The 24,767-nt window shown below is 39.4% G+C and overlaps 1 protein-coding gene across 1 annotated transcript in view; it reads left to right on the top strand.

The window, feature by feature from the left end:
* The window catches only part of FREM2 (FRAS1 related extracellular matrix 2), a 139,592-nt gene that overhangs the window by 96,765 nt on the left and 18,060 nt on the right, over positions 1 to 24,767 (top strand). The window contains exons 7-16 of the mRNA XM_075050503.1: positions 2,767 to 2,916; positions 4,865 to 5,074; positions 5,339 to 5,536; positions 7,256 to 7,420; positions 7,498 to 7,680; positions 11,680 to 11,810; positions 12,712 to 12,870; positions 13,737 to 14,040; positions 16,753 to 16,884; positions 17,485 to 17,816. Coding sequence (XP_074906604.1) covers positions 2,767 to 2,916; positions 4,865 to 5,074; positions 5,339 to 5,536; positions 7,256 to 7,420; positions 7,498 to 7,680; positions 11,680 to 11,810; positions 12,712 to 12,870; positions 13,737 to 14,040; positions 16,753 to 16,884; positions 17,485 to 17,816 — 1,964 coding nt within the window. The remainder of the gene's footprint in view (positions 1 to 2,766; positions 2,917 to 4,864; positions 5,075 to 5,338; positions 5,537 to 7,255; positions 7,421 to 7,497; positions 7,681 to 11,679; positions 11,811 to 12,711; positions 12,871 to 13,736; positions 14,041 to 16,752; positions 16,885 to 17,484; positions 17,817 to 24,767) is intronic.

The raw sequence follows: 24,767 nt of genomic DNA, 5'->3' as shown, positions 1-24,767 counted from the left end.
TACATGCCTCAAAAAGTGTGAAAAACTCATTCTAGAATACAAGGCAAGCTAACTGAGGGTTTAGGCATTTTTATGTTTGGCTGTGACTACAGGAACAGCGTGTGAGGATTCTTCTTCAGCAGCAGTAAAGCAAGCATTAGGATAACACTACAAGCAGCAAACAACATTTCCTTTTATATCTTCCATCTAGTTTAAGGCAGATCATCTAAGTTCCCTGTGTAGTCAGTGAGTAGAAGGGAATGCTTCCAGATCTCCTCAGATTTTTCTCGCTGCAGAGAGTGAGCCATTCCACCTCTCCTTCTGTACGCTCATTATGCTGGGAAACCTCCTGCCATGGCCTATATTTGTCCTTGCAAACTGAGAGCAAGCAGGCTGTGGATGTGAGTACCTCTCACTTAAGTGCTTAAAATGAGGTGCAGCCAAGTCCAGATCTAATTCCGGAACTACTGGGACATCAATATAGAGAGAACAGGATTATAAGAACTAGATTAGACTTGGGAAAGTGTGCTAAGCTTTAAGAATACTTGTTTAAGAAATTACATGTATTAGATTTGATAATATTTTTAACTGCCTTTTTCTAACTGTTGGTACATTCATAACCATTTGGTCTTAGTCCAAAATGTAAGTGCAACTACTGACAACCCAGTCCCTGTAGGCAAATAATGTAAGATTGATGTGTGTCTGTCTGTGCACACAAACACACATTTAAATACATATAATGTTGAATAAAAAAAAATTAAATTGGAACTGAAAGGCTTTTCATCTACCGAAGTTAGACATTTGCCAAGTCTGTCTTTCATCCTGCAAAGTTTGATGACCTTGATAATGCTCAAGCAGGTCTATGAATCTGCACTATTTTTCAGTAAATACATTCAGTTCCATCAGTTTGTTACAAACCATGATTTTAGTGTTAGCCGATAAGTTGAGCGGCAGCTGCATTTGTTTCACTGATGTGGAATATTGAGGGGGTTTGTTTGCTTGCCTGTTTTTCAATAATTTATTTTGTCAGTTATGAAATACAGGAAAAATCTTGAAAGCAGTTGAGAAAATTCTTTTCTCCAAAGCTTCCATTTTAACTCTTGAATGCAAGCAAATCCAAAATACTTATTAACTGCTACCTTCTCAGTTGAAGTTTTGACTTAGTAATAACTGAGTAACTACTTTATTTTACTTCTGGTTAGTTTTAATTAAATCCCTATTTTACATTGTTCGATTTTCTATAAAAATAAATATTTAATCTGTCACAGAGGAGATTGTTGCCATACACTGTGTAGTCAGTCAGATTGTCCTCAAGTACTTAGAAAAGCATAGGTATTTTGTCTGTCTGGTTATCCTGCAAGCCTCTCCAAAACCTTCAAAATACGTCTTCACAATATTTGGCTTTATTGAGCTCAGTTGTAGTCCAAAGCAGTTTCTTCAATTCCAAAACATTTGTTCCATTGCAATAGAAGTCACAGGTTTTGCAACATATATATAATCTTAAGAAAATTTGACTGAATCATGGAAACGATGAGCCCAACTTCCACTTACCATTAAAAAGTATTTATGTCTCCTCCTTGGGGTAAGTTGTACCTTTTCTGTGTGCTAGGCATAGCTCTCTAGAACCATAAACTTTTCTGGTAATTTCCTTTGAATTTTTTCTTTTCTATGCTTGATGAAGGGGAAGTATTCATAGTGCCACTGATAGAGCACTTATTAATTGCTATGATCTTTGTCAACTTAATTCGAGTTGGCCATATGCTGTATGGGATTTTCAAGCATTTTTGTCATATTGTAACCTCATGATTATAATAAATTCTCATTAGGCAACATAAGAAAATTGTGATGAAATACAAAGAGAACCTATGTAGGTATTCAAATTACATCCCAACTGTTGGGGAAGGTAAGTGTGATTTCTGCTGTGCAACAGGAAAACTGAGGCGCTGGTTGCGTGTGCTTACTCTTACGTGTTTGAAACAGGAAAGGAAGCGATAGAAAAGGGGAGCTGATCCGCATCCAGAATGAAGCTGGGCTATGTTTTTAAGCCTGTTTACTTTGTGAAATTGCTGTGGGTAGAAAAACTGAAAAAAAGGAGGAAAAAATGGGGATAAAAATATGTCTGTTAAGTGGGATAACACTTAACCTCCTTTGCTTTTTGCTCTTCTTTCTTATAAACTGTGGAACTTAAATATTAAGATATAAGACTATTCACATTCCAGTTTACATGAAAAAAGATTGATTTTGTTTTAAGTGCTAGATGCGGGGGAACTAAAATTAAGTATTTTCCCCTTTGGTTAGCTGAAAAACATTTCCAAAAGTAGCTCCAGTTATATATCATGTTCCAGTCTGGTTTTAGGAATCTGTGAGAACATTCAAGTTAAGCTTTCGTTATCTGTATTCACCTTTGTCTGTTTGCACCAAAGTGAAAAATGCAAGGAATTTTCTGGCTTGTGCACAGGACTCAGCTCAAATAAGTTTAATGAGATAACACGTTTGGTTTTGCACACAGATTCATACCTACTGATGCACAAAGTTGAAAATGTAGGAGGCAAGAAAAAGAGCACAGTGCTGATATAACAATTGCTGTCCCAAAACAGGCAAACCAATACTTGAAGAGAAGCCAAACATAGTTAGAAAAATTCCAAATCTTAAAAAAAAAAAAAAAGCTTTATTTCACTTACTGAGAAGAGCAAGTGCTCTCCATTGTCCTATGTGGATTTTATGCTCTCTTGTTACCTTCAGCATAAAGTAAAGAAACATTTATGGACATTATTCCTCTTTCACTAGAACCAGCATTCTACTTTGGAAATGATGAATACTATGTTGATGAGAGTGCTGGCTATATTGAGATATGTGTCTGGAGGACCGGAACTGATCTGTCTAAAGCTGCCTCTGTTACAGTGAGGTCTCGCAAATCTGAACCAGTAACTGCAGAGGGTAAGTTATTGTTTTGCTCTAGTTTCATAATACATCTCAACAGCAAATGCTAGTACTTTTGGTCTTGGTATAGATTCAGCTACATAAGATGAAATTTATATGTCTCTTGCTCTTAGATATTTCTTCTTAGAACAAATTAAATAGTTACAGAATTTCTCTCAAAGAAACAGGAGTAGGAACAACTGCAAAGTACAGCACTAAGAGAAATGCCTTCAAATCCTCATATAAAACACTGTCCCACAAAGGCAGTTGATTACTGCCTCAACAGCATGCTCTGGGCACAGAGTTATATTCACTGGCAGTATGCAGAGTTTGCTCCTCTCATTTTTACTGTAAGCAATGAGAAGTTATTATCTAGTATCCTGTTCAGCAAAAGGATTGCTTCAGCTGTGTGGTTCAGTGATGCCTTGACAGAACTTTTGTCTTCAGAATCAAATGTTTTTTTCCCCCACAAACCACAATGTTTAAAACTAAGACATTCGTATAGAGACAGCATAAAAATTACCTTCCTTAGATGCTTATCCTGAGTGTAACTGGACAGTAGAATTTATCCTTTTCAACTAATTTTTGGTGAGGCAAAATTGTGTAAAACTGTTGTTATTTCAGAAATATCTAAACATCATATACATGTATCATACATGACATGATAAACATCATATTTCTCATGAAAAAGAAAATTATGAAGTCTGAAAAAAATAAATGATTACTTCATTTCTGAACTTGCTTTATATGATCTGATGTCTTTATCTCATCCTGAATATTTAAGTTATTTTATTTCTGGGGGCACAAAAAATTTCCTTAGAGTAAGAATCTTGATTCAGTGTGCCAGGACCTCTAGGATTCAAAACTGGGAAAGGCACAGCTTTTGGGCTCTCTAGTCTGTTGGTTGCAGCCTGAAAGCTCTGACATGGCTGGCTGCCTGTAAAGCCATGAACCTCATTCTTGGTCTTACACGGTGCAGCAACAGATCTGCTGCACTGAGCTGCTGGTCCTGGCATCCTGCCTTAGAGGCTTAGCTCTGGGCTAGAGTGGCAGGCACTCTGGGCAAATGCCCATCTGATGGTGGCCTTTAATCTTGCCAAATTGTGTCAAATTCACAGAATTCCAAACCTTATTTCAATTTCAATGAAACTGTTTCCCCCAAAGCTTAGTTTCAACAGCTCTGCTGCTTATTCTCCCAAAAAATGAACATTAAAACTCAGTCCTTCACTAAAGTCCTTGCTACCTTTAGTGCTTTGGTTCCAAGATAAAGTGTCATGTTTTAGTCAGTATCTTGTTTTGTTTGCTTTCTTCTCATTGGCTTGTTATGGATTGGCTTGCTTCCCTTAAAACAATACAAAACAAAACAAAACATAAAAGCAAACCAAACCCAGTCTGTCTTTAACATTAAGGTGCCAGACCTCACCTGACATGGTCTGAGCAGAATTTGATTCTTTTGGTTTCCATTCATTCTGGTTTACATAGCTCCTCTGAACAGCAGTTGTTCCTTACAGTCAGCTCACTGGCCTTTTCTCCTTCCCTTTTTAGATTAGTCTCAAAAATTCCATCTTCATTACAGAATAATATGAAATTTCCTTCCAAAAGACTTTGCTTCATCTCCAGAGTCTCTCTCAAAGCTTTTTGCTTACTTTAATTCTTGCTTAAAACAAACTTTATTAGTTTTAGTAGAATAACTGTCGGTTTACAACAGAACAGAATCATTTTGTGACTTGAATGGCTAAACAAAAAGTAGCTTAATATTGACTTGTTTTATTGCATGGTCCAACTTAGATGGTCAAAAGATATTTTTGCTTTATGTGACTGCCAGAATTTGACAAATTTTAAAATTATATTTAAAGAAAAAATACATTTACCTACAATTAACTGCCTAATGATAAATATTTTTATGTTTCATTACATGTAATGCTATTTATTAATATGGTATTTTTTAACTCTTTTTCATTGGTAGCTGGAGTAGATTATGTGGGCATCAGTCGTAACTTGGATTTTTCCCCCGGAGTCAATATGCAGACGTTTCGTGTGGTAATTCTGGATGACCTTGGACAGCCAGTGTTAGAAGGAACTGAGAAGTTTGAGCTTGTGCTAAGGATGCCCATGAATGGTGCCCTTGGAGAACCTAGCAAGGCCACCATCTTCATTAATGACTCAGTGTCTGACTGTGAGTAATAATTTTTTTTACCTCTTCACATTTATGCAGGAACTGGATGACTGCAATACACAAATAGCACTTGTCCTTTTGAATCACAGCAAAGCCAGTGAATCTACGTGTTTCAGCTACAGATGTGTTAAGTCATTTGCTATCTAGCTGCTTATGTTGTATATCTGATGCAATGTAACATAATTAAATTTGAAATAGTGGAGGGAAGATATGATAACTTCTGCAATTACACTTTACACATGCTTTTTATGTTTTTCTGCCCAGTGCCTAAGATGCAGTTTAAAGAATCTGTGTATGTAGGCAATGAGAATGATGGACAGATTTCTGCCATGATATATAGGAGTGGGGATATCCGATACACATCCACTGTGAGATGCTATACAAGACAAGGTTCAGCTCAGGTAATGATGGACTTTGAAGAACGTCCTAATACTGACAGTTCCATCATCACATTCCTTCCTGGTAAGCTCTTGATCTTATTTTAGAAGCCTTCAGTCTACCATGTTTTGTTCTGCTCTGTTTTGCTTTGCTTTGTTTGTTTGTTTTGTTTTGTTTTAATTATGTCTTCCTATAAAATAGTGCCAAAAAGACCACTCTGGAAAACCAATTTTTTTTTCCATACACAATGGGCAGAGTGCATAGAAATGATGTTGTCTCCTTTTGCTTCACTTCTGACCTAGAGGGGTAATCAATAGGAACCAAAGGGACATATCTTTGTATAGGTTCAGCCTGAGTGCCAGGATCTTTTTGATAGCAAAAGCAGGTTCAGTGTAACACAGTAACAGAAGCACAGACCTGCTGTCAGAAGGGAAACTTCAGAAGCTCTGCTCTTTGTTAAGCAGATTTCTGGTAAATACATTTGACTTGCACTGAAATGAGTAATAGATCTTTCAATAGGGATATAGTTCTCTAATTTCTATTTGAATTTTTTTTTCCCACCAAGGTTTTCCTAAGACAGTTCACCAATATCAGGTACTTAATATCTCACATCAGAGGTGAAATACAAATAAGTCAGATGTTACTACCTTGAAAGAATATTGCCCAATTCCTTCTATTTGGGCAAAAGACAGTTTAGTCTTTTAGTCTTTTAAGTCTACATACACATAATATTTTTTACAAGCACTAAACAAGTTCTGTCATCAGCCTGGAATCCTCGGTATGCCCTTATCAAAGAAATGATGACCTTCATATTTCTATAGACATATATCATAGTTCTCTTGTAAAGTGAGTTGTTCAGTTTATCTTTATTTAGAGCTGGCCTCAGCTTTTAGTGCTATCATGTACTCTATACCTTTGCCATTGCTTCTGTGCAACCAGGAAAGAGAGTCCAACTTGTTAGGATTAATGGATCTGGGCTCCTTAGGACGTGACTTTCCTCTTTTTTTGAGTCTTGCTCTACCATTCCTCTGTGAAGACAAGTAGAAAAGAGATCTGCTAGGATCATATCTTGTTTCCATAAGCTTCTTAGGCATGTTTAATATGCAGCAGTTTCAGAACAGGTTTCACATTTCCTGTGTAACAATGAACAGGATGAATATTTTTAATTTTTTTTTTCTCCTCCTAATGGATAATTTATTTTCTATAGGGGGAAAAAACAACCTCAGAGAATGAACACAGTCAGCATTCTGGTCTGGTTCTTCATCCTGAAGAGCATTGATCATATTTGCATGTATAATGATGAAAAAGTACTGTAAATTGACCTCTTCTCTCTCATATATAAGTGAAGGTCCACACAGTTGGAGAGTGTTGAGTCAAAAGAGAGTTGAAATAAAAAAACTCCAGGACAAAATTACCATTCACATTGGTGAAGGTTTCTATTAGTCTCCTTCCTTGTGCAAGTATTTATTTTTTAAATGCACACTATGGAGAGGTCACTGAGAAGGAGTATTTTGTTCTAAGATAAAACAAAAGGAGCAATATGTGTGAAGTGGATATACCAAATAGAAACTTCTCATAGAGAAGTCCCAAAATGAGGGACTCCACTTTAATGCGTTTCCATAGAAAGGTAGTGATTGCTAATTCTGCTTTCACTATCATCATTACTCATTAACTTATATGGTGTCAAGGTGGATACCTTGGCCAGCAGAAGCAGCCTGTGGTTCCTTGAGCTTGGAGGGAAGTGCTTTAATAGAGCAAAGAACACCTAAGTTCTGCATGATATTACCTTCAGAATGATTGCAGGTGAAACTGAGAAGCCTTGCACACTGGTGCTTGTGGATGATACTTTCCATGAAGAAGAGGAAGAACTACGTCTGGTTCTTGGCACTCCAAGAAGTGATTCTTCCTTTGGTGCCTCTATTGGAGAACAAAATGAGACGCTGATAAAGATTCGGGATGATGGAGACAGTAAGAAATTATTTTGGTTTTACTGGCTTTTGGAAGCCCATTTGTGTGCTTTAAAAACATTTTTCTTCTAATTACAGAGGCTATTATTAAGTTTGGTGAGACCAAATTTAGTGTGAGTGAACCAAAGGACACAAGGCAAGTAGCAGTTGTAAAAATCCCAGTGCTTCGTCTGGGAGACACTTCCAAGGTTTCTGTCGTGAGAGTTCATACAAAGGATGGATCTGCTACTTCTGGAGAAGACTATCACCCTATATCAGAAGGTAGGATAATTCAGATGATTATCACATCCTACTGTAACATGTTTGAAAAATGAAATAACTATGAATAGAATACTTTGCAACCACATCCATTAATATGTTTTGCTATTCAAACTCAGTATGGACATGATCCCATGTGGTATGCAACAGCCAAATTGCTCTTGGAATACTAGATATCAGTGAAGGTATTTATAAAAGAATTCTGACTCCTTTGAAAACATCTGTAGCTCAAGTAACTGGAAGAAATGTGTGAGTGCCACCTTAGTAAGATTTGCAAAGTCTAATAGAACATTACTCTGCAGAAGCAGCTACTTTTGGATACGACTGTGTAGTTGTTTCTCAAGCAATTCATTTGCTCTGTGTAGGAATTAATGTCTATTTCTGTTTATTTTTCAACTTTCATAATAATTAGGCTGTCTTTCTGTATCTCTACAATTCACTGCCTGCTGCTCCTCATTAGTAATGAATGAGAGAAGTTGTGCAACAATATGAGAAATTTCTTAGCTGATGAATGTCTTTCCATTAATAGCCCACCCACATGGTTCAGTAAATGACTAATAGAGTTTGTAGCACTATGAATTTTTTTTTCTTGTAAAAGAAGATTATACTAATCTGTGTTTTAAGATAAATCATTCATTGCTGGAGTGTTTTCACAGCTTTGGATAAACTATTTTGGTGTCCAGTCCAGCTGAAAGATAGGACTTATTTTTGAACATCCCCCAACAACATTGGGCTATCTCCAAATTCCACAGAAGAAGAGAAATTTCCCACTAGTGATATTTGAAGAGAAAAATTGTTAGCAATAAGAAAATTATCAACACAGAGCTTGCTAATTCCAGTCACTTTTCCTCTTGCATTTTAGAGTTTTGCTCCTTCCTCTTGAAAACCACAGGAATTTTTAGTGTCAGCTAATACTTATCCTATACATATTACCTATACGCATTGCCTTGCTTACCCTCACCCTGCTGTGCACTGGCAGCGCATGGGAGCAAAGTTTTCAAGGGAAACATGCTACTGCAGAACAAGACCATTCTCTTACTTTGAGAAAGGTCTGTGATCTGCAGGATTTCCCCACAGGTTTCAGAACATCTGTGGGTTTAGGGAGCCTGCCTATTCAGCCATGAGTGCAAACCCCACATTCTTAACTGTGTAATATGAGGGAAGTGTGACAAACTGAAATTCAGTAAAATTCTTAGCTCTCACACAGCATGTTTATTACCACAAAGAGTATTTTCATGGCTTAGTAACACTTAAGGCCAGAAGGATCATTAGATCACTTAATCAGACTCACTGTGGATTGCAAGATTGTCCCAGTTTCCCCCACTTCTGTACTGAGCCCAGTATCTTCTGGTTAGAGAAAGTATATCCTTCAGAAAGGGTATCTAGTCTTGGTTTGAAGGCGCTGGAGAGGACGAGTGTTTCTTAGCGTTTTGCTTCACTGATCAGTCCCTATCACTTATCTATGCCTTATTTCCCATATATAGTTCAGCTGTCATTCACTGCTGCTTATTGTGCCTGTCCCTTTAGCACCTGGTATTTTTTGTTTCTGACGGTATTTCAATATACTAATCAGAACATTGCTTTCTGCAAGTCTTTCTTTTTTCTTCTGGTTCTCAGTTTCTGTTGGTCAGTTCTGTGCCATCTTCAGTTAATTTGACATTGTGCTGGTCTTGGCTGGGATAGAGTTAATTTTGTTCATAGTAGCTAGTAGGGGGCTGTGTTTTGGTTTTGTGCTGAAAACAGTGTTGATAACTCAGGGATGTTTTCCTTACTGCTGAGCAGTGCTTACACAGACCCAAGGCCTTTTCTGCTTCTCCCCCCACCCCACCAGTGAGCAGGCTGGGGGGGGGCACAAGGAGTTGAGGGGGGGACACAGCCAGGACAGCTGACCCCAACTGACCCAAGGGATATTCCAGACAATATGACATCATGCTCAGCATATAAAGCTGGGGGAAGAAGAAGGAAGGGGGGATGTTCAGAGTGATGGTGTTTGTTTTCCCAAGTAACTGTTACGCATGATGGAGCCCTGCTTTCCTGGGGATGGCTGAACACCTGCCTGCTGATGGGAAGCAGTGAATGAATTCCTTGTTTTGCTTTGCTTGCACGCATGGCTTTTGCTTTACCTATTAAACTGTCTTTATCTCAACCCATGAGTGTTCTCACTTTTATTCTTCTGATTCTCTCCCACATCCCGACATGGGGAGACTGAGCGAGCAGCTGTGTGGTGCTTAGTTGCTGGCTGGGGTTAAACCATGACAGACGTCCTTTAAAAAATAAAGACAGTAGAAATGCATCTACTATTTTGGTATCACTCTCACCCATTCCATACAGAATTGTTAAATAGTTTCTGTACTTCTTCTTCCTTTAGTAGTTAATACATCCAGGAATCACAGGACTCTTCTAACTCTGTCAGTGTGGTGGGTTGACCCTGGCTGGACACCAGGTGCCCACCACCAAGCTGCTCTATCACTCTCCCCCTCAGCTGGACAGGGGAGAGAAAATAAAAGGCTCGTGGGTTGAGATAAGGACAAGGTGATCACTCAGCATTTACTGTCACGGACAAAACAGACTTGACTTGGGGAAATTAATTTAATTTATTACCAATCAAATCAGCGTAGGGTAATGAGATATAAAACCAGATCTTAAAACACCTTCCCCCCACCCCTCCCTTCTTCCCAGGCTCAATTTCACTCCCAAATTCTCTACCTTCTCCCCCCGAGTGGTACAAGGGGACAGGGAATGGGGGTTGCAGTGTGTTCATCACACGTTGTCTCTGCTGCTCCTTCCTCCTCACACTCTTCCCCTGCTCCAGCATGGGGTCCCACCCACGAGAAACAGTCCTCCACAAACTTCTCCAACATGGGTCCTTCCCATGGGCTGCAGTTCTTCATTAAATGCTCCAGTGTGAGTCCTTTCCATGGGCTGCCATCCTTCAGGCACAGACTGCTCCAGCATGGGTCCCCCGGGGTCACTAGTCCCACCAGCAAACTTTTTCCAGCATGGGCTTCTCTCTCCATGGGTCCACAGGTCCTGCCAGGACCCTGCTCCAGCACAGGCTTCCGACAGGGTCACAGCCTCCTTCGGGCATCCACCTGCTGTGGCGTGGGGTCCTCCTTATGCTGCAGGGGGACAGCCTGCCTCACCATGGTCTTCACCACGGGCTGCAGGGAAATCTCTGCTCCAGCACCTGGAGCACCTCCTCCCCCTACTTCTTCACTGATCTGGGGGTCTGCAGGGTTGTTTCTCTCACATCTTCTTACTCCTCTCTTCTGGTTGCTGTTGTGCAGCAGTTTTTTTCCCATCTTAAATATTTTATCCCAGAGGCACTACCACCGTTGCTGATGGACTCAGCTTTGGCCAGTGGTGGGTCCATCTTGGAGCCAGCTGGCATTGGCTCTGTCCAACATGGGGGAAGCTTCTGGTGTCTCCTCACAGAATCCACTGCTGTAGCCCCCCCGCCCCCGATACCAAAACCTTGCCACGTAAACCCAATACAGTCAGCTAAGACTGAACTTTTTATCCTCCATGACTTCTGAAATTTTTTCAGAGGCAATGGTTTTCAAAATACAGTACTCTTTTGTGTAACTCTCCTTTGTGCCTTATTTTTGGTGTATATCATTGTATTGAAATGCATTTTGTTTGAATAAAACCTGACAATACTTTTTATTTAGAATTCTTCAGTCTTTTGGTCATTCACATATGTTACCAACATTTATGTAATAATTAGTCCCAGATCATTTTCAAAATATTAAGTTCTACTAGACTAAATATTGGTCTTTGCAAATTTCTTTTGATTATGATAATGCCTCATTTTCAGTGATTTCTACGTGTGTCCGCTGCTATTCATTATTATGATTTTTAGCATCAAATAGGTTAAACTAAATATACGAACATCAGTAATTTGAAAAGTGAGTATTAACTGCCATCTGTCATGGCTGGGCCTAGAATTACAGCTTGTTATGAACAACAGATTTATTTTTAAGTGTCTCATTATGTTTTTAGAAATTGAGTTTAAGGAGGGTGAAACACAGCACTTTGTGGAGATTGAAGTTCTCTTTGATGGAGTAAGGGAGATGAGAGAAGCCTTCACAGTTCATCTGAAGCCTGATGAGAACATGGTCGCAGAAATACAGGTAACAAACTCATGCAAAGTCCTCAACAACAAAATCTGGTAAACAGACCTTCTCGCTTTCTGGCTCATAGCTTTACTCTTCTTTTGAGGTTTATACATTGCCATCCTGGCTTGTATCTTGAAAGACAGAGAGGATCATCCCAGCTCACACAGTAGCACCTACCCAAAACAGTTTGTTACCAAGGCAATAATGTTCATGGGGTCATAGAAACAATGAGAGAATGAAGTCTTCAAGATTTCATTCCAGACACAGTCTCCTCATAGAATCAACCCTAAAAACTGATGTCCTCTTGGAAATACTCTCTGGCAATACAGTATAACCCCTATGCTGTAAAAAGAGCAATCAGGTGAAATATGACTTCTGCTGTCAAAACCAGGTTAATATTATTCTTATTGTGTGAAATGAAATAGCCACACATTCTTGTTATATAGCATTATATCATACATACTTTCAATTTAAACAGCATATTCCTCTGATTCTGCATAAAATGTTCTTCAAACTCTTTGGCCGCTTCATCAGTATCACACCAGATACAGTCTGACTCCAGGTAGCCAGACAGCAGAGACACAGCCTTTGCTGATAACAAACACCCTATTTCCACCAGGCATTAAAGTGCACATCAGGGTTCTACCAGAATACTGAAGTGATTCAAGAAAGCTGGGACGCAAGGTTAAAAGGTCTGGTATCTTCAGTGTTCTGAAAAGCAAAAATTCATTTTAGCTCTTGCTTTTGTAGTCAGCAATATACTTTCCTGTGCCTCAGCCCTTTCTCAATAGCTCATCCGGTTGAGGTTTTAGAACTTATTTTGGGACAATGTTTCATATTCTGAACAAGGTCTGGCTTGAATCCCCTTGTTTATTTAAATGTTCACAGAGAACTGTTTCTGCCTTTTCATTATCAGACAGCCAAGGCCATTGTTTACATTGAAGAAATGAACAGCATGGCAGATGTCACCTTTCCCTCTGTCCCTCAAGTTGCATCCCTTTTGATATATGATGATACTTCTAGAGCCAAAGACAGAACCAGTCCCATAGCTGGCTATCCTGTCATCTGTATCACAGTGAGTATCTCTGTGGAAAGATGGAAGAAAATCAGTGGATTTTGTTTGCATAAATTATCAAAATGTGGATTTTGTTCAGTGGATTTTAGGCACTCAGTATCAATCCATATTGTTGTGAGTCACACATGAGTTTAAGCTAGAACTGTCCTAAGAGCTAATCTAATTTGTCTGGGTAACAAATCAATTTTCAGGAGGACAAAAAGCATAGAAAGATGTTTACATGTTCATCACTAAGAACAGTTTGATACTCAAACTATGTCTACAATTGCTTGACCTTACTATTTCCTGCATTATCTTCCCTTAATTTACAGAGTTAAAATCACTGAAGATAACAGATGACCCATTGTTTTTAATGAGTGTCACAGACTGAAAAATGAGTACTCTTTGTTGAAGTACTACAGGCTTCTTTCATTGTAATTTTGCAACTGAAAGGTTTGCATGAATATTCCTATGCAGTGAGGAAGGTTTTGGTCCATCTGCATCTTCAGTTTGTTTCTCACACCATTCCTTATTCACAGGAATGGATCATATGTTGAAATGCAAAGTTTATTTGCAGAATTAGATCAAAGGCTGAAATTCATGGTAAAGTAGCATGTGGGAGTGTAGTTTGTGCCTTCATAACTCTGTTAGCTTTTCACCCATAAATTGTTATTTAAAATAATATTTTTATTTCCATAAGCATCATTAGACCTGCCTTTTAATCTACCATAACAGTGCCAAAAGCATCACTGTCAAAATAAGGTGATTTCTTAAGAGATTTACTGGGGTTGTCAGTTCCATGTTGTTGAGTTTTGTGACTCTTGATAAATTAAAATTCCTTTTCCATGAAGCAAATAAATTGTTAACACATCTGATTTGTTCTGCAGGCTTGTAATCCTAAATATGAAGACTTTGACAAGACTGGTTCTATATGTGCCAGTGAGAACATCAATAATACTCTGACACAATACCGGTGGCTTGTAAGTGCACCCACTGGTCCTGATGGTGTGACTAGCCCCATGAAGGAGGTTGACTTTGATACTTTCTTCACTTCCTCCAAGATGATTACGCTCGACTCCATTTACTTTCAAGCCGGTTCTCGTGTCCAGTGTGCAGCTCGTGCTGTGAATTCAGATGGGAATGAGGGTCTTGAGCTCATGAGCCCTATTGTAACTATAAGCACATCAGAAGGTAAGACATCTGCACCTATTGCAGACCTCTTTTGGATCCCAGATTCCATCCTAACAAAATCTGATTACATGATCAAGTGTTTTAACATTACACTCTCAGCTTTTCTTCTGTTGTTTGTAGAGGTGGTGCAAAAACACTCTTCTTAACACAGCAGACAATTGTATAATGAAAACGGTTTTCATCTTTGATAGTTCTCCACATCTTTAAAGAGTTATCCACATAGCAAACTGGCATGGTCAGGAGAACAGTATGCCATGTGCACTGGAATTAGTGAAACCTGGCTTCTGTTGGCTTTTGAATTCAACTGTAGTAATGTTGCAGTAAAATCTCAGCTCCTATTAGACATTGGAGAACCCACATGGGAGTGCTATTATGAATGCCTAGCCAGAAGAAAAGCTTCATTTGGCATTCAGACCTCACTGGACACCTGAGAATCAGTGTCTTCCTTGACTAAGGACTAAAGCAACTGGTGTCCAATAACAGGGCATAGACAAAATTTTTTCATGGTTGAGGTATTCAGAATATTCATCCTTCTTCTTTCTCTGATACTCTTTTTGTCTCCCTCTGATCCTTTGATACCTAATCAATACTGAACTGATGCTGCATTCTGTCAGCCAGCAGAGTTACTGTAGTCTACCTCCTTTGCCCAGCCAACTCTTTTCATAAAACTTGTACTGGATATCATTATGAAGCAGAGGTGAATAACTGACATGCACACAAGTACAGTCTGATAGCATATGCTATTTTGTTGTAGAAATCACAGATGCAGATACTTTTGTTTATTGTATAACATGGAGAATGAGTAATTATCAGCAATCAAGGTAAATTACAAAACATTGTATTTTATTACCCTTCTGCAGCCATTTTGCATTCTTTGCGTCATCTCTGCTGCTTTTGTAGCTACACTAACTCTTCTGGGTTTTGTGAGATCTTATGGTAGGTAATAAATTACATGATTGTTCATTTGCAATATCATTTTCAGGTAATAAATTACATGATTGTTCATTTGCAATATCATTTTCATTTCCGTGGTCTTTCCAACTAAATATTTTGGTTACAAGATTTTATTTTCTACTAAGTTATGGCTTTAAGGAGCTTAATGAATGGAATTTCTGTTTACGCCTATCCTTTATTCCACATTTTGAGTGTAGGCTCAAGTCACCTTTGCACTATCAGAAACCCTACACCCGAAAGAGGACTCTGTCTAAGGGTATTGTCTACAAGGTGCAGTGTAGTGCTTGTTAGAGGCAGACAACCTTGTGCTGGGTGAGCTAGTTTTGTTAGGTGAAACAGGCTGGCTATGTTAGTGTTGTAATGCATTATTTGGATTACACTTGACAAATTAGCAGGGCTAATTAGCTCAGGCTCAGGACTGAATTGTCATGCATATATTACTTCCAGTACCTGAGCTAACTTGTGATGTGGAAGTCAACAATACTGAAGATTGTGTATGACATAAAGGGAATTGTTAGATGCTGTGTGGAAAGAAGTGCAGTGATGAAAGCAACCTGCCAAAATCCTGAACATTTTCAGCTTTAAGGATGCTTGACCTTGAGTGCATAGACCAAATTGTCAAAAGTCAGATTGTGCAAAAAAAATTGTATTTAGCCTCTTTAGCACTTCTTACATTTGAGAAAACAAACAAACAAAAAAACAAAACCCCAAAAAGCTATCATGTGCAGAAGAGAAATTTTGTTTCCTCATGCCAGAAGTTTCCAACTTGGAGCCATTGAGGCAGATGAGGTCCACCAGAACCAATAAACTCTCCAAGAGGAGAGCGCTGTCTCCTCTTTTCTTATAATCCCTCAGAAATGGGCAAAGAGCAGAACATTGGCAAAGGGAACTGTTTTAATTTTCCACTTCTGCTGGTTTCTTCCTTTGGCCATCACATGACTACGCGCTATGATTCTTGTGGCCAGAAGGTAGACACTTTTGCATTGAACTATGCAACTAGAAGTTGCATGTATCATATGGTTACAAACCTAATCTTCTGGTCCTACAAACCAGGACTAATACTGGAACAGATTGAACTAACCCTGGAAAGGATTGCCAAAAAGTTATAGATTTTCCTTTCTTGGAGAAACTCAAAATTCAACTGAACAAGGCCCTAAGCAACTTTATCTAACTTTGAAGCTGGCTTTACTTTGAGCACAGTGTTTCTAGAGATCCTTTGACACAATTATTCTAACTACATTTTGGTCAAATACATTTGGTCAAGTACATTTGGTGCAACAGAAGCCTCATAGAGTCCTATGAAGGTGTATATATGTCCACACCCCAATCCAGTGCCAAAACCAACTGAACACTGATCAGGTATCTTCCATAAAGCTATGTATGTGCTTAAGAGAGTGGGAGGAATTAAAGCATATGCCTCTGAAGACTTCTGTAAGAAAGTATGGCACTTGACACTGACTTTGCAAGTATGGTTGACACATGCCACTGAAAATGTACAGGTGCAGTATCATCACCTGGTTTTGAAAATGCGGTCCAGTTGATCAAGTAATGATTTCTGTTTGAATCCTCTTTTGCATACATTCCTGTTCAAACTTCTGGTCAATGCTGCTCAAAGCGTTTATCTGTCATTCAAGAAAATTCTCCTTGTTTTGGAAATTCATACAGTGGAAAAAAAGTGCGTCTAAAAATAGTGCAAGGGAAAGTATAGGTTATTTCCTCTGGACATAAAGTAAAGTTGTTTTCTCTTTTTTCCATTAGGTCTTTGTCAACCTCGTATGTCAGGAGTAGTTGGAGCAGAACCATTCTCTGCTAAATTGCGCTATACTGGCCCAGAAGATCCTGATTATGCCAACCTCATCAAACTGACAGTCACAATGCCACATATTGATGGTATGATAAAATCAGCTGTGAAGTTGAGAGAACTCATACAACAAGCTGTTATTTCAGCTATTTTATTGGTCATGGTATTTTAAATAGCCAAAATAATAACATAATCTTTTAACATGTGGGACCAGAGAAAAATGTGATGAATGTACAAGTGCAGTTTGCAACAAGGTGCATAGGATACTGTATTGATACATAGTCTTTGATGTGAAGATTAAGTGTTTTCAGATTATTTGTGTAATTTTGCTAAGTTGGGCTAGACCTATACTTTGTAAAACTCCTTTGAAGAGCATATACCAAAGAATTTATTTATTAAAAATATAAAGCCATTTAATTACTATGTGCCTCTGAAAAAAAATCACAAAAAATCCTGATTGAAAAATATGTTGGAGATTTAGAAATATTTTATTTGGCTTTTCGTAGTATAAAGACATAATTATTGTGGATAACATTCTCATACACACTTAGTATATCAACGTTCTTTGAATTCTAAAGTACATTAATTGCTCTAAGTACAAAATACAGAAGCACTGCATAACATGCTTAGGGTTTGTCAAACTTTGGCTAAATTAAGCAGCTCTGACCACTGAAATTTAATGTTTTTAGGCATGCTGCCTGTTATTTCTACAAGAGAGCTCTCCAACTTTGAGCTGACACTTAGCCCTGATGGAACTAGAGTTGGAAACCATAAATGCTCCAACCTCTTGGATTACACAGAAGTGAAGACCCACCATGGTTTCTTAACTGATGCTACCAAAAATCCAGATGTGATTGGAGAGACCATTCCCTATCAATACAGCCCAGTAATTAGAGGCTTCAATACCTTACGCTTCTACCGCAATCTGAACCTGGAAGCCTGTTTATGGGAGTTTGTTAGCCATTATGACATGTCCGAGCTCCTCACAGATTGTGGAGGCACCATTGGGACAGATGGACAGGTATGAAACTGTAACTTGATTTTGTACTGTGTTCTTAAAATTAAAGATTTCCCTTGTAATACATCTATGCTAGTAGAAATAAGTGGGTTTAGAATTAATTTAGTTTAAAAGGGTTCTTTTTTTTCTGAACAACAAATAGACTTCCCCTAAGGCCAGCTTATTTGTTAAAGCTATCAATCTCCATTAAATGCTAATAGGCTATATGTTGTCCGATTGAAATTAAGGGAATAATTTAGTTTGAATGCAATTTGCTATGATTTTCTCCCAATACAGTTTTGAAGTATTTTAGGACAAGCCAGTCCTGCTTTTACTGTATGGTGAGCCACCTTAGTCTTTTCTTAGAATGAAAGCCTTCTAATGGATTGCTTTTAACACACTGATAGTACTGGGCTACTTAGTATTTGTCGTGGTGTATCTTAAAAAAGAGTTTAAAAAATTTTTGAAGAGCCTTCTTGCTGATAACAATGGACTGCCATGTCCTACCAGCTGCTGGGCTCTGCTGATCTCTTGCTCACTGGGAAACAAGACCTGCCAGTGCAGACAGCACAGTGGTCTCACATTACCCAGCAGAAAATTCCTTGGTCAGGAAGGAAAGAGAAGCTGTCAATACGGAATGGCTGAAGAACAGAGCTGTGAAAGTGATTGAGGAGTTAAAACAAAGAGATCAGAGAGATCTTCAGGTGTCCTTTGGAAAATTATTTCTAGAAATAGTAATGTGGAAACAAAAGGGTGCAGGATTTCTTCTGGTGCAGTGAGAGTGAAGTTAATCCCTAGGTCTTCCTTGTATAATTGCTACCTAAGCCTGTCTGATCCCACTCAGGCTCTAGAGTACAAAAGCTGTAGCTATGACGATCAATCCTTTATTACACGGAAAAGTCTCTTTGGGGAATAATCCTACAGGCTGGAAGAAAGACTGGAACGCAGTACCTCATTTCAGAGAAGTCCATCCACAGCATGATGGCTATGTGGTAAAGCTCAGTCACTTTCCTGGCTCACTAGCCTTCCTTGTTGAGCCGCTGTAGAAAGGATGAGGCCATGGTGTGAAATGATGTTGTGGTTTAAGCCCAGCCGATAACAAAGCACCATGCAGCTGCTTGCTCAGTCCTCCCCCCTGCAGTGGGATGGGATGGGGGGGGGGGAATGTAACAAAAAGCTCATGGGTCAAGACAAGGACAGGGAGGGATCACTCACCAATTATGGTCATGGGCAAAAAACAGATGCGACTTGGGGAAAAAAAAAGCAAAATCAATTTAATTTGTTACCAATCAAATCAAAACAAGGATAATGAGAAGTAAAACCAAACCTTAGAACACCTTTCCCCCAGCCCTCCCTCCTTCCTGGCTCAACTCCACTCCCGGTTCTCTCCACCTCCTCCCACCGGTGGCGCAGGGGGATGGGGAATGGGGGTTGGGGTCAGTTCGTCACACGTTGTCTCTGCTGCTCCTTCCTCCTCAGGGGGAGGACTCCTCACTCTTCCCCTGCTCCACCATGGGGTCCCACCCATGGGAGACAGATCTCCATGAACTTCTCCAAAGTGAATCCTTCCCATGGGCTGCAGTTCTTCACAAACTGCTCCAGCATGGGTCCTTTCCATGGGCTGCAGTCCTTCAGGCACAGACTGCTCCAGTGTGGGCTTTCCCATGGCATCGCAGCCAGCTTCAGGGGCATTGCCCTGCTCCGGCGTGGGCTTCTCTTCTCCCCGGGCTGCAGGTGGGCATCTGCTCCCCCGCTCCCCTCCATGGGCTGGGGGGGACAGCCTGCCGCCTCACCACGGGCTGTGGGGGCATCAACCTCCTCCTCCACCTCCTTCTTCACTGACCTCACTGCACAGGGGATCCGCTCACATTCCAATCTTCTCCCCTGCTGCAGGTTCCCCTTCTTAAATCTTTTATCCCAGAGGCGCTACCACCGTCGCTGATGGGCTCAGCCTTGGCCAGAGGTGGGTCAGGCTTGGAGCCAGGGAAGTTTCTAGCAGCTTCTCACAGGAGCCACCTCTGCAGCCCCCTCCCCTGCTGCCAAAACCCTGCCACACAAACCCAATACAAATGGCCATAATTTCTCTGTTTTTTAACAGGTGTTCATTTTGCCAGGGACCCATCTGCTCATCAGACCTCAGTAGACTTACATGCACGCATTCTTACTTCGTCAGTCCCAAATGGCATGAGGCCTTAACAGATGAGAAAAGTCTGTCATTGCCCAAAGAAACCTATGGGCATGTGCAACAACAAAGCTATTTTACTACAAAAAAATAGGTGCCAAAGGACATACAGATACCTAATCAGATAAGCTGATTTTTCTCTTTTTTTTTATACTTACATGCCTAAAGTCCACCTTATTCGGTGGGTGTCCACAGGTGATCATACAGTCAGTTTGGTGGACAAGAAATTGCACCACGCTCTCTTTAGCCTTTGGTTAACTTCCTAGCATTCTGCCCCTTTTAACTAGAGATTATATACTCTGTAAAGTACAAGACCGGAACAAAATGGAGCTTCTGCCCTTTTAGATACAAAGTCCTTGATGGATATTTCATCTCAGTGCTCTGTCATCAGTTCTGGTTCTTTGTCTGTTACAGAGACCAGTTCAAAATGTCTGCCTTGATTTTGGAAGCTCACTGTTGGTGCATCTTCTTGGGGTTGCCCCTCTGCTACAAGCAGATCCTCCTACAGGTACATTCCACTGGGACTATGAACCTGTCGCAGAGAAGGAGAAGGCGTGCAAGTGTGGGATGTAAACATTACACATTCCCACAAGATAAAAATGACAACACTCTTCACTGTTCTTAGAATGATTTAATTTCTTCAACTTATCATTCCTTTGACTATCTCCTTATGCCTATGCAATATTCAACCGTATATTCTTATTTCCCACACAACACAATTGTAAAGCCCATAAGCACAGACAGCTGCCAAGCAGCTGTAACTGCGATCCTGTGACCTATGCAAGCCACTTCTCCCACAGTGAAAAGGAAGGAAAACCTGGTATGAATCCTTTTCATTTTAAATACTTTTGTGTCCTTTAGAGGAAAAGCTGAATAGCTGGTTTAGACAAACATGTGTCTAAATAAAACCTACGTATGTCTATATGCATATAAACAGAGGAGAAAATAAGCACCATTCCAATATTTTAGTAAATGAAAAAAACCTGTTCATTCAGTTGTGGAGGACACAAATAAATGGTAATGTGGCCAAGGAAGAGCGCCGTACTTGCTTTAGGCTCCAGAAGCGTTATGTACTTTAGGTAAGATCACTCATTTATAAGCAGAGAGGGGTGAACATGAGCTATGAGAGCCATGAAACTGCAGCTGAAGTCATCCTTTAGTGCCTTGTAGGTTATGGCTAACCATGGTGTGCAAGCTGAATTACTTCTAGCAGTGAAGCATTGCCCCACAGTCAGTATGCGCTTCACTGCCCTCCCTGTTTCCCCCACCTCCATTTAATTCTCCAAGTTTGGTCTTTATCTTCACATGACCCCCTCCAGCTGAGAGGGGAGGCAGTCAGTGCCCTATCTCTGTGGTTGTCACCATTGTTGTTTGTTTCTCCTTCAATGAACAATTAATAATCCTCCTCTGTAAGAGGAAAGCTGGCAGCTATGGTTTTCACCATGTTTTTTAACACACAAAGGAAGCTTAAGTTCTATTATACAGACAGAACAGATAAATAACAAAAACACTCTTGCCACATCCTACTACCACTGCATATTTACCAACTAGAATTTACCAGATATTTTGGCTAGATCTTTAAGCTCAAGATTCTGTTTCTTGATTCTAACTCACCAGTACCTGTATGGTCAAACAAAGATAGCACTGTTGATTCGGACAGAGAGATTTCACAAAAGCAACTAGCAATATCTTGCATGATGTGGACCTTCACTTTGTGGGAGCTCCTCCTATGGTGGGGAAGAAGATGAGCTCCAGTCAGCAACAAGTGTGGTGGGAGACCTGCAGCTGGTGTAGCTCTTCTGGCAGTACTCCTAGTGTTTGGGGCAGGCTGCAGCTGTCTTAGCCAGTTCCCATGAACTCATGAACTGTCATAATACATACAGAGAAGGTCTTAGTTTTCTTTTTTTTCCTTTGAGGCCTTTTGCATGTGACCCATTCTCTTTCTCAATTACTCTGTGCATGAGCAAACCCTGCGTGAGTTAGATGCAGCACTCCTTTCAGTATACAGCTTGACACTTTGCTCCTGGGGTCTGCCCGTATTCACCACATCTGAAAAATCAGGCATTTATGTATCTAAAGGTGGATTTAGATGTGCAGCTGATAGAACTTATATTTAAAAATAAAAGCCTGCTCCTCTTTAAATTCAGCTAACTCATTTGGATTATAGTTCTGTTCTGGTTAAAGTTAAGATCAGCTTTGATAATTAGCAGCAACAGTTTTCTTTTGGACAACCTGCAGTCACAGCCTAAAATTCCGTGTATGCCTTTGGATATGTATAGGCCTTAAAAATGTGGAACTCACCTACCTGAGGGCTGTCTTCCTGTATTTTCGGGTTATTAATAAAGGTTGGACTTCACTTCATGGGGACATTGTGAGAGTCAAGTACTACAGATATCTCACGTTCTCAAGATGCAGCTGCTAGAACAATGACAGATATTCATGAAAGGAAGTTAAAAATGAAACAGTGAAAACCAAGCAGGTGACTATCCTTTAATAAAGTATATATTGAAGTGTTGGCCTAGATTTATTTGATAGAGTGTGAAGTATCATTTGATCTCATTTCCTACTGTTATAACTGTTTGCTGTAGCTGCACAGTTTGGCATCTGAAGGCTTCTGTGTGGTTCTGGCCGAGTATTTATATGTGGATGTTGCTTTCCCTAGTTCCAGTCCATTGCTAGACTTGGCATAGGGAGGCAAGGAAATTGCCATTCAAATAAATTTCATTAACAACAACTAGTTAAACAAGTCTTTGACAGAAACAAGAAGATCAAGAACATACATGAAAATACTTGAACATACAGATTGATACCTTGAAGCTACTGTAATTGAGTACAGCTGAGCAGTTTGTTTTGTTCTTTAACAAAAACAGTTATTTCTGGCCAAAACTGAAAATGTCTTTCTTCCAATATGTTCAGTTCACATTTATGCTACACATGTTATGGCACTGTTTGAAAATCCCCTCTGACCAGATTTTAAAATCACTAATGTATTGCCACAGCTTATACGAGGCAGCTTGCAGAGGTTTTTTATTACACAGAAACAGTATATTTCCAGCTTTATTACTTCTAGTTTTACCAAAACTGTACTTTCAGGGGAAAAGTCAGCTCTTCCGAAAAATCTCACTAGATGCTGTAAAATGCAAATAGACAGAAATGTCTATTTTCAGATTTTTATGTTCAGTTCAGCCACGACAGTCAAGTTTAAGAAAACCCTGCAATTTGTATTCCCTTGACATGGAAGCTCACTAACAGTCAAACATTTTTCTCTCCAGCTGCAAACACCTGCATTTAATAAGGGCTGTGAAGAAAAAACTCTACTATAAAGTTAATGCACCAGCTGTGTAACAAAGTCAGAGGTTAGATTTTTCAAGGAGCTGGCATTTAAAGGCTGTATTGCATTCTCCTCTCCTTTCAGACTTCTTTAAACAAACCTGCTTTGCATTTCACCTGTGACCTACCTGGCTGCATGCCTTCTTGGGGACAAATCTTAGCTTTACCATATTGGTATTGTGTAAACAGTTAATTGATAACATTGTTAAGCTTGTGTGACTCAAATTCACAGACATAGCAAGTAAATGCAATAGAAAATGAGGCTTCAGGTAATTTGGATGACGAAAATATAATTTTCATGAAAAGTTTGTTTCATTGGGATATACAATATAAAATATGAACTTGTGTTATTTCTAGTTCTGATTTTATCAACACTAACAGTGCGCGCGCGCACACACACACACTGCCAAGTTCTGCCCTCTGGAAATGTAAGCCAGATAAATAAAACACAATATAAATGTAGAACAGAGTCCATGCCCCAAAGACTTAACTGAAAATATTTTTTGTTGTAAATATTCTCACTTGTTACATGACAGATTCTCAAACCAATTATGGTTTTTTACTTAACGAAGTTTGACAGTTTGCACCAGAAAGGGGAACAAAAGAAGAACACCTGTAGAAACTCCCATTAATATTTCCTAAGTCTTAAATGGGAATTGTCAGTGTTTAAAAATAGACCTTATGCTCTGTGATATTTTATCTTGCAAAGAAAATGTATGAAATTCTACTTCTTATATGAATGTCCAGTTCTTCCCTCACACACATGAATTTTGAGATGCTCTAATTGAATCATTTGTGATCTACATTTTTTCATATATTAACTGCAAGAGTGTGTTCCCTGCTTGGAAGAATTTTTGTCTTCTATCTTCTCAGGTTCTCCAGACCTGGCATTGTCACAGAGTATTAGATGCAATTTCCCCAATTCAGCTGAGGTGTAGCTGTAGTCTGTATTTCTCTCCTGGTATCACAAGGCTAAAAGTCACACCCACTTATTGTTTAAAATGAATGTTATTGAATATAATTTTGTCAGTACAACTGCTAAAATCTCCTGTGCATAGGATGCACAGATACATAATGCACCTGTCCTGTCTCTCCACAGCAGTTAAGATGATCCTACACTTACGCAGCTCTAAGTTACCATTTTGGTTTTATCAGTGTCACATTGAGATAAAATATGAACAGCTGGCTACTTTCAATAGGCTTTGCAGGCAGTGCTGGGAAATAAAGATAACTCAATGGAAAGAATGTTTTCTCATGTTTGCCTAAATGACATTAGTAAGAGGGCTAGAGCGGTACAACTCATCTGTGTAACACATTCCATCAATTCATTTGTTGGGGGGGTCATGCTTACTTACTCTGACACAGTTTTCCTCTGCAGTTAATTCCTTTTTATTTTATTTTTATTATATCAAAAAGATCCTCTGTATTTCATATAGCATGTCTTGAGATTTTTCTTTTCTGCC

Source organism: Buteo buteo, chromosome 18 (assembly GCF_964188355.1).
Source record: "Buteo buteo chromosome 18, bButBut1.hap1.1, whole genome shotgun sequence".
Taxonomy (NCBI): Eukaryota; Metazoa; Chordata; class Aves; order Accipitriformes; family Accipitridae; genus Buteo; species Buteo buteo.
Note: the sequence above shows the minus strand (reverse complement) of the source record. Positions and strands in the feature narration are given on the sequence as shown.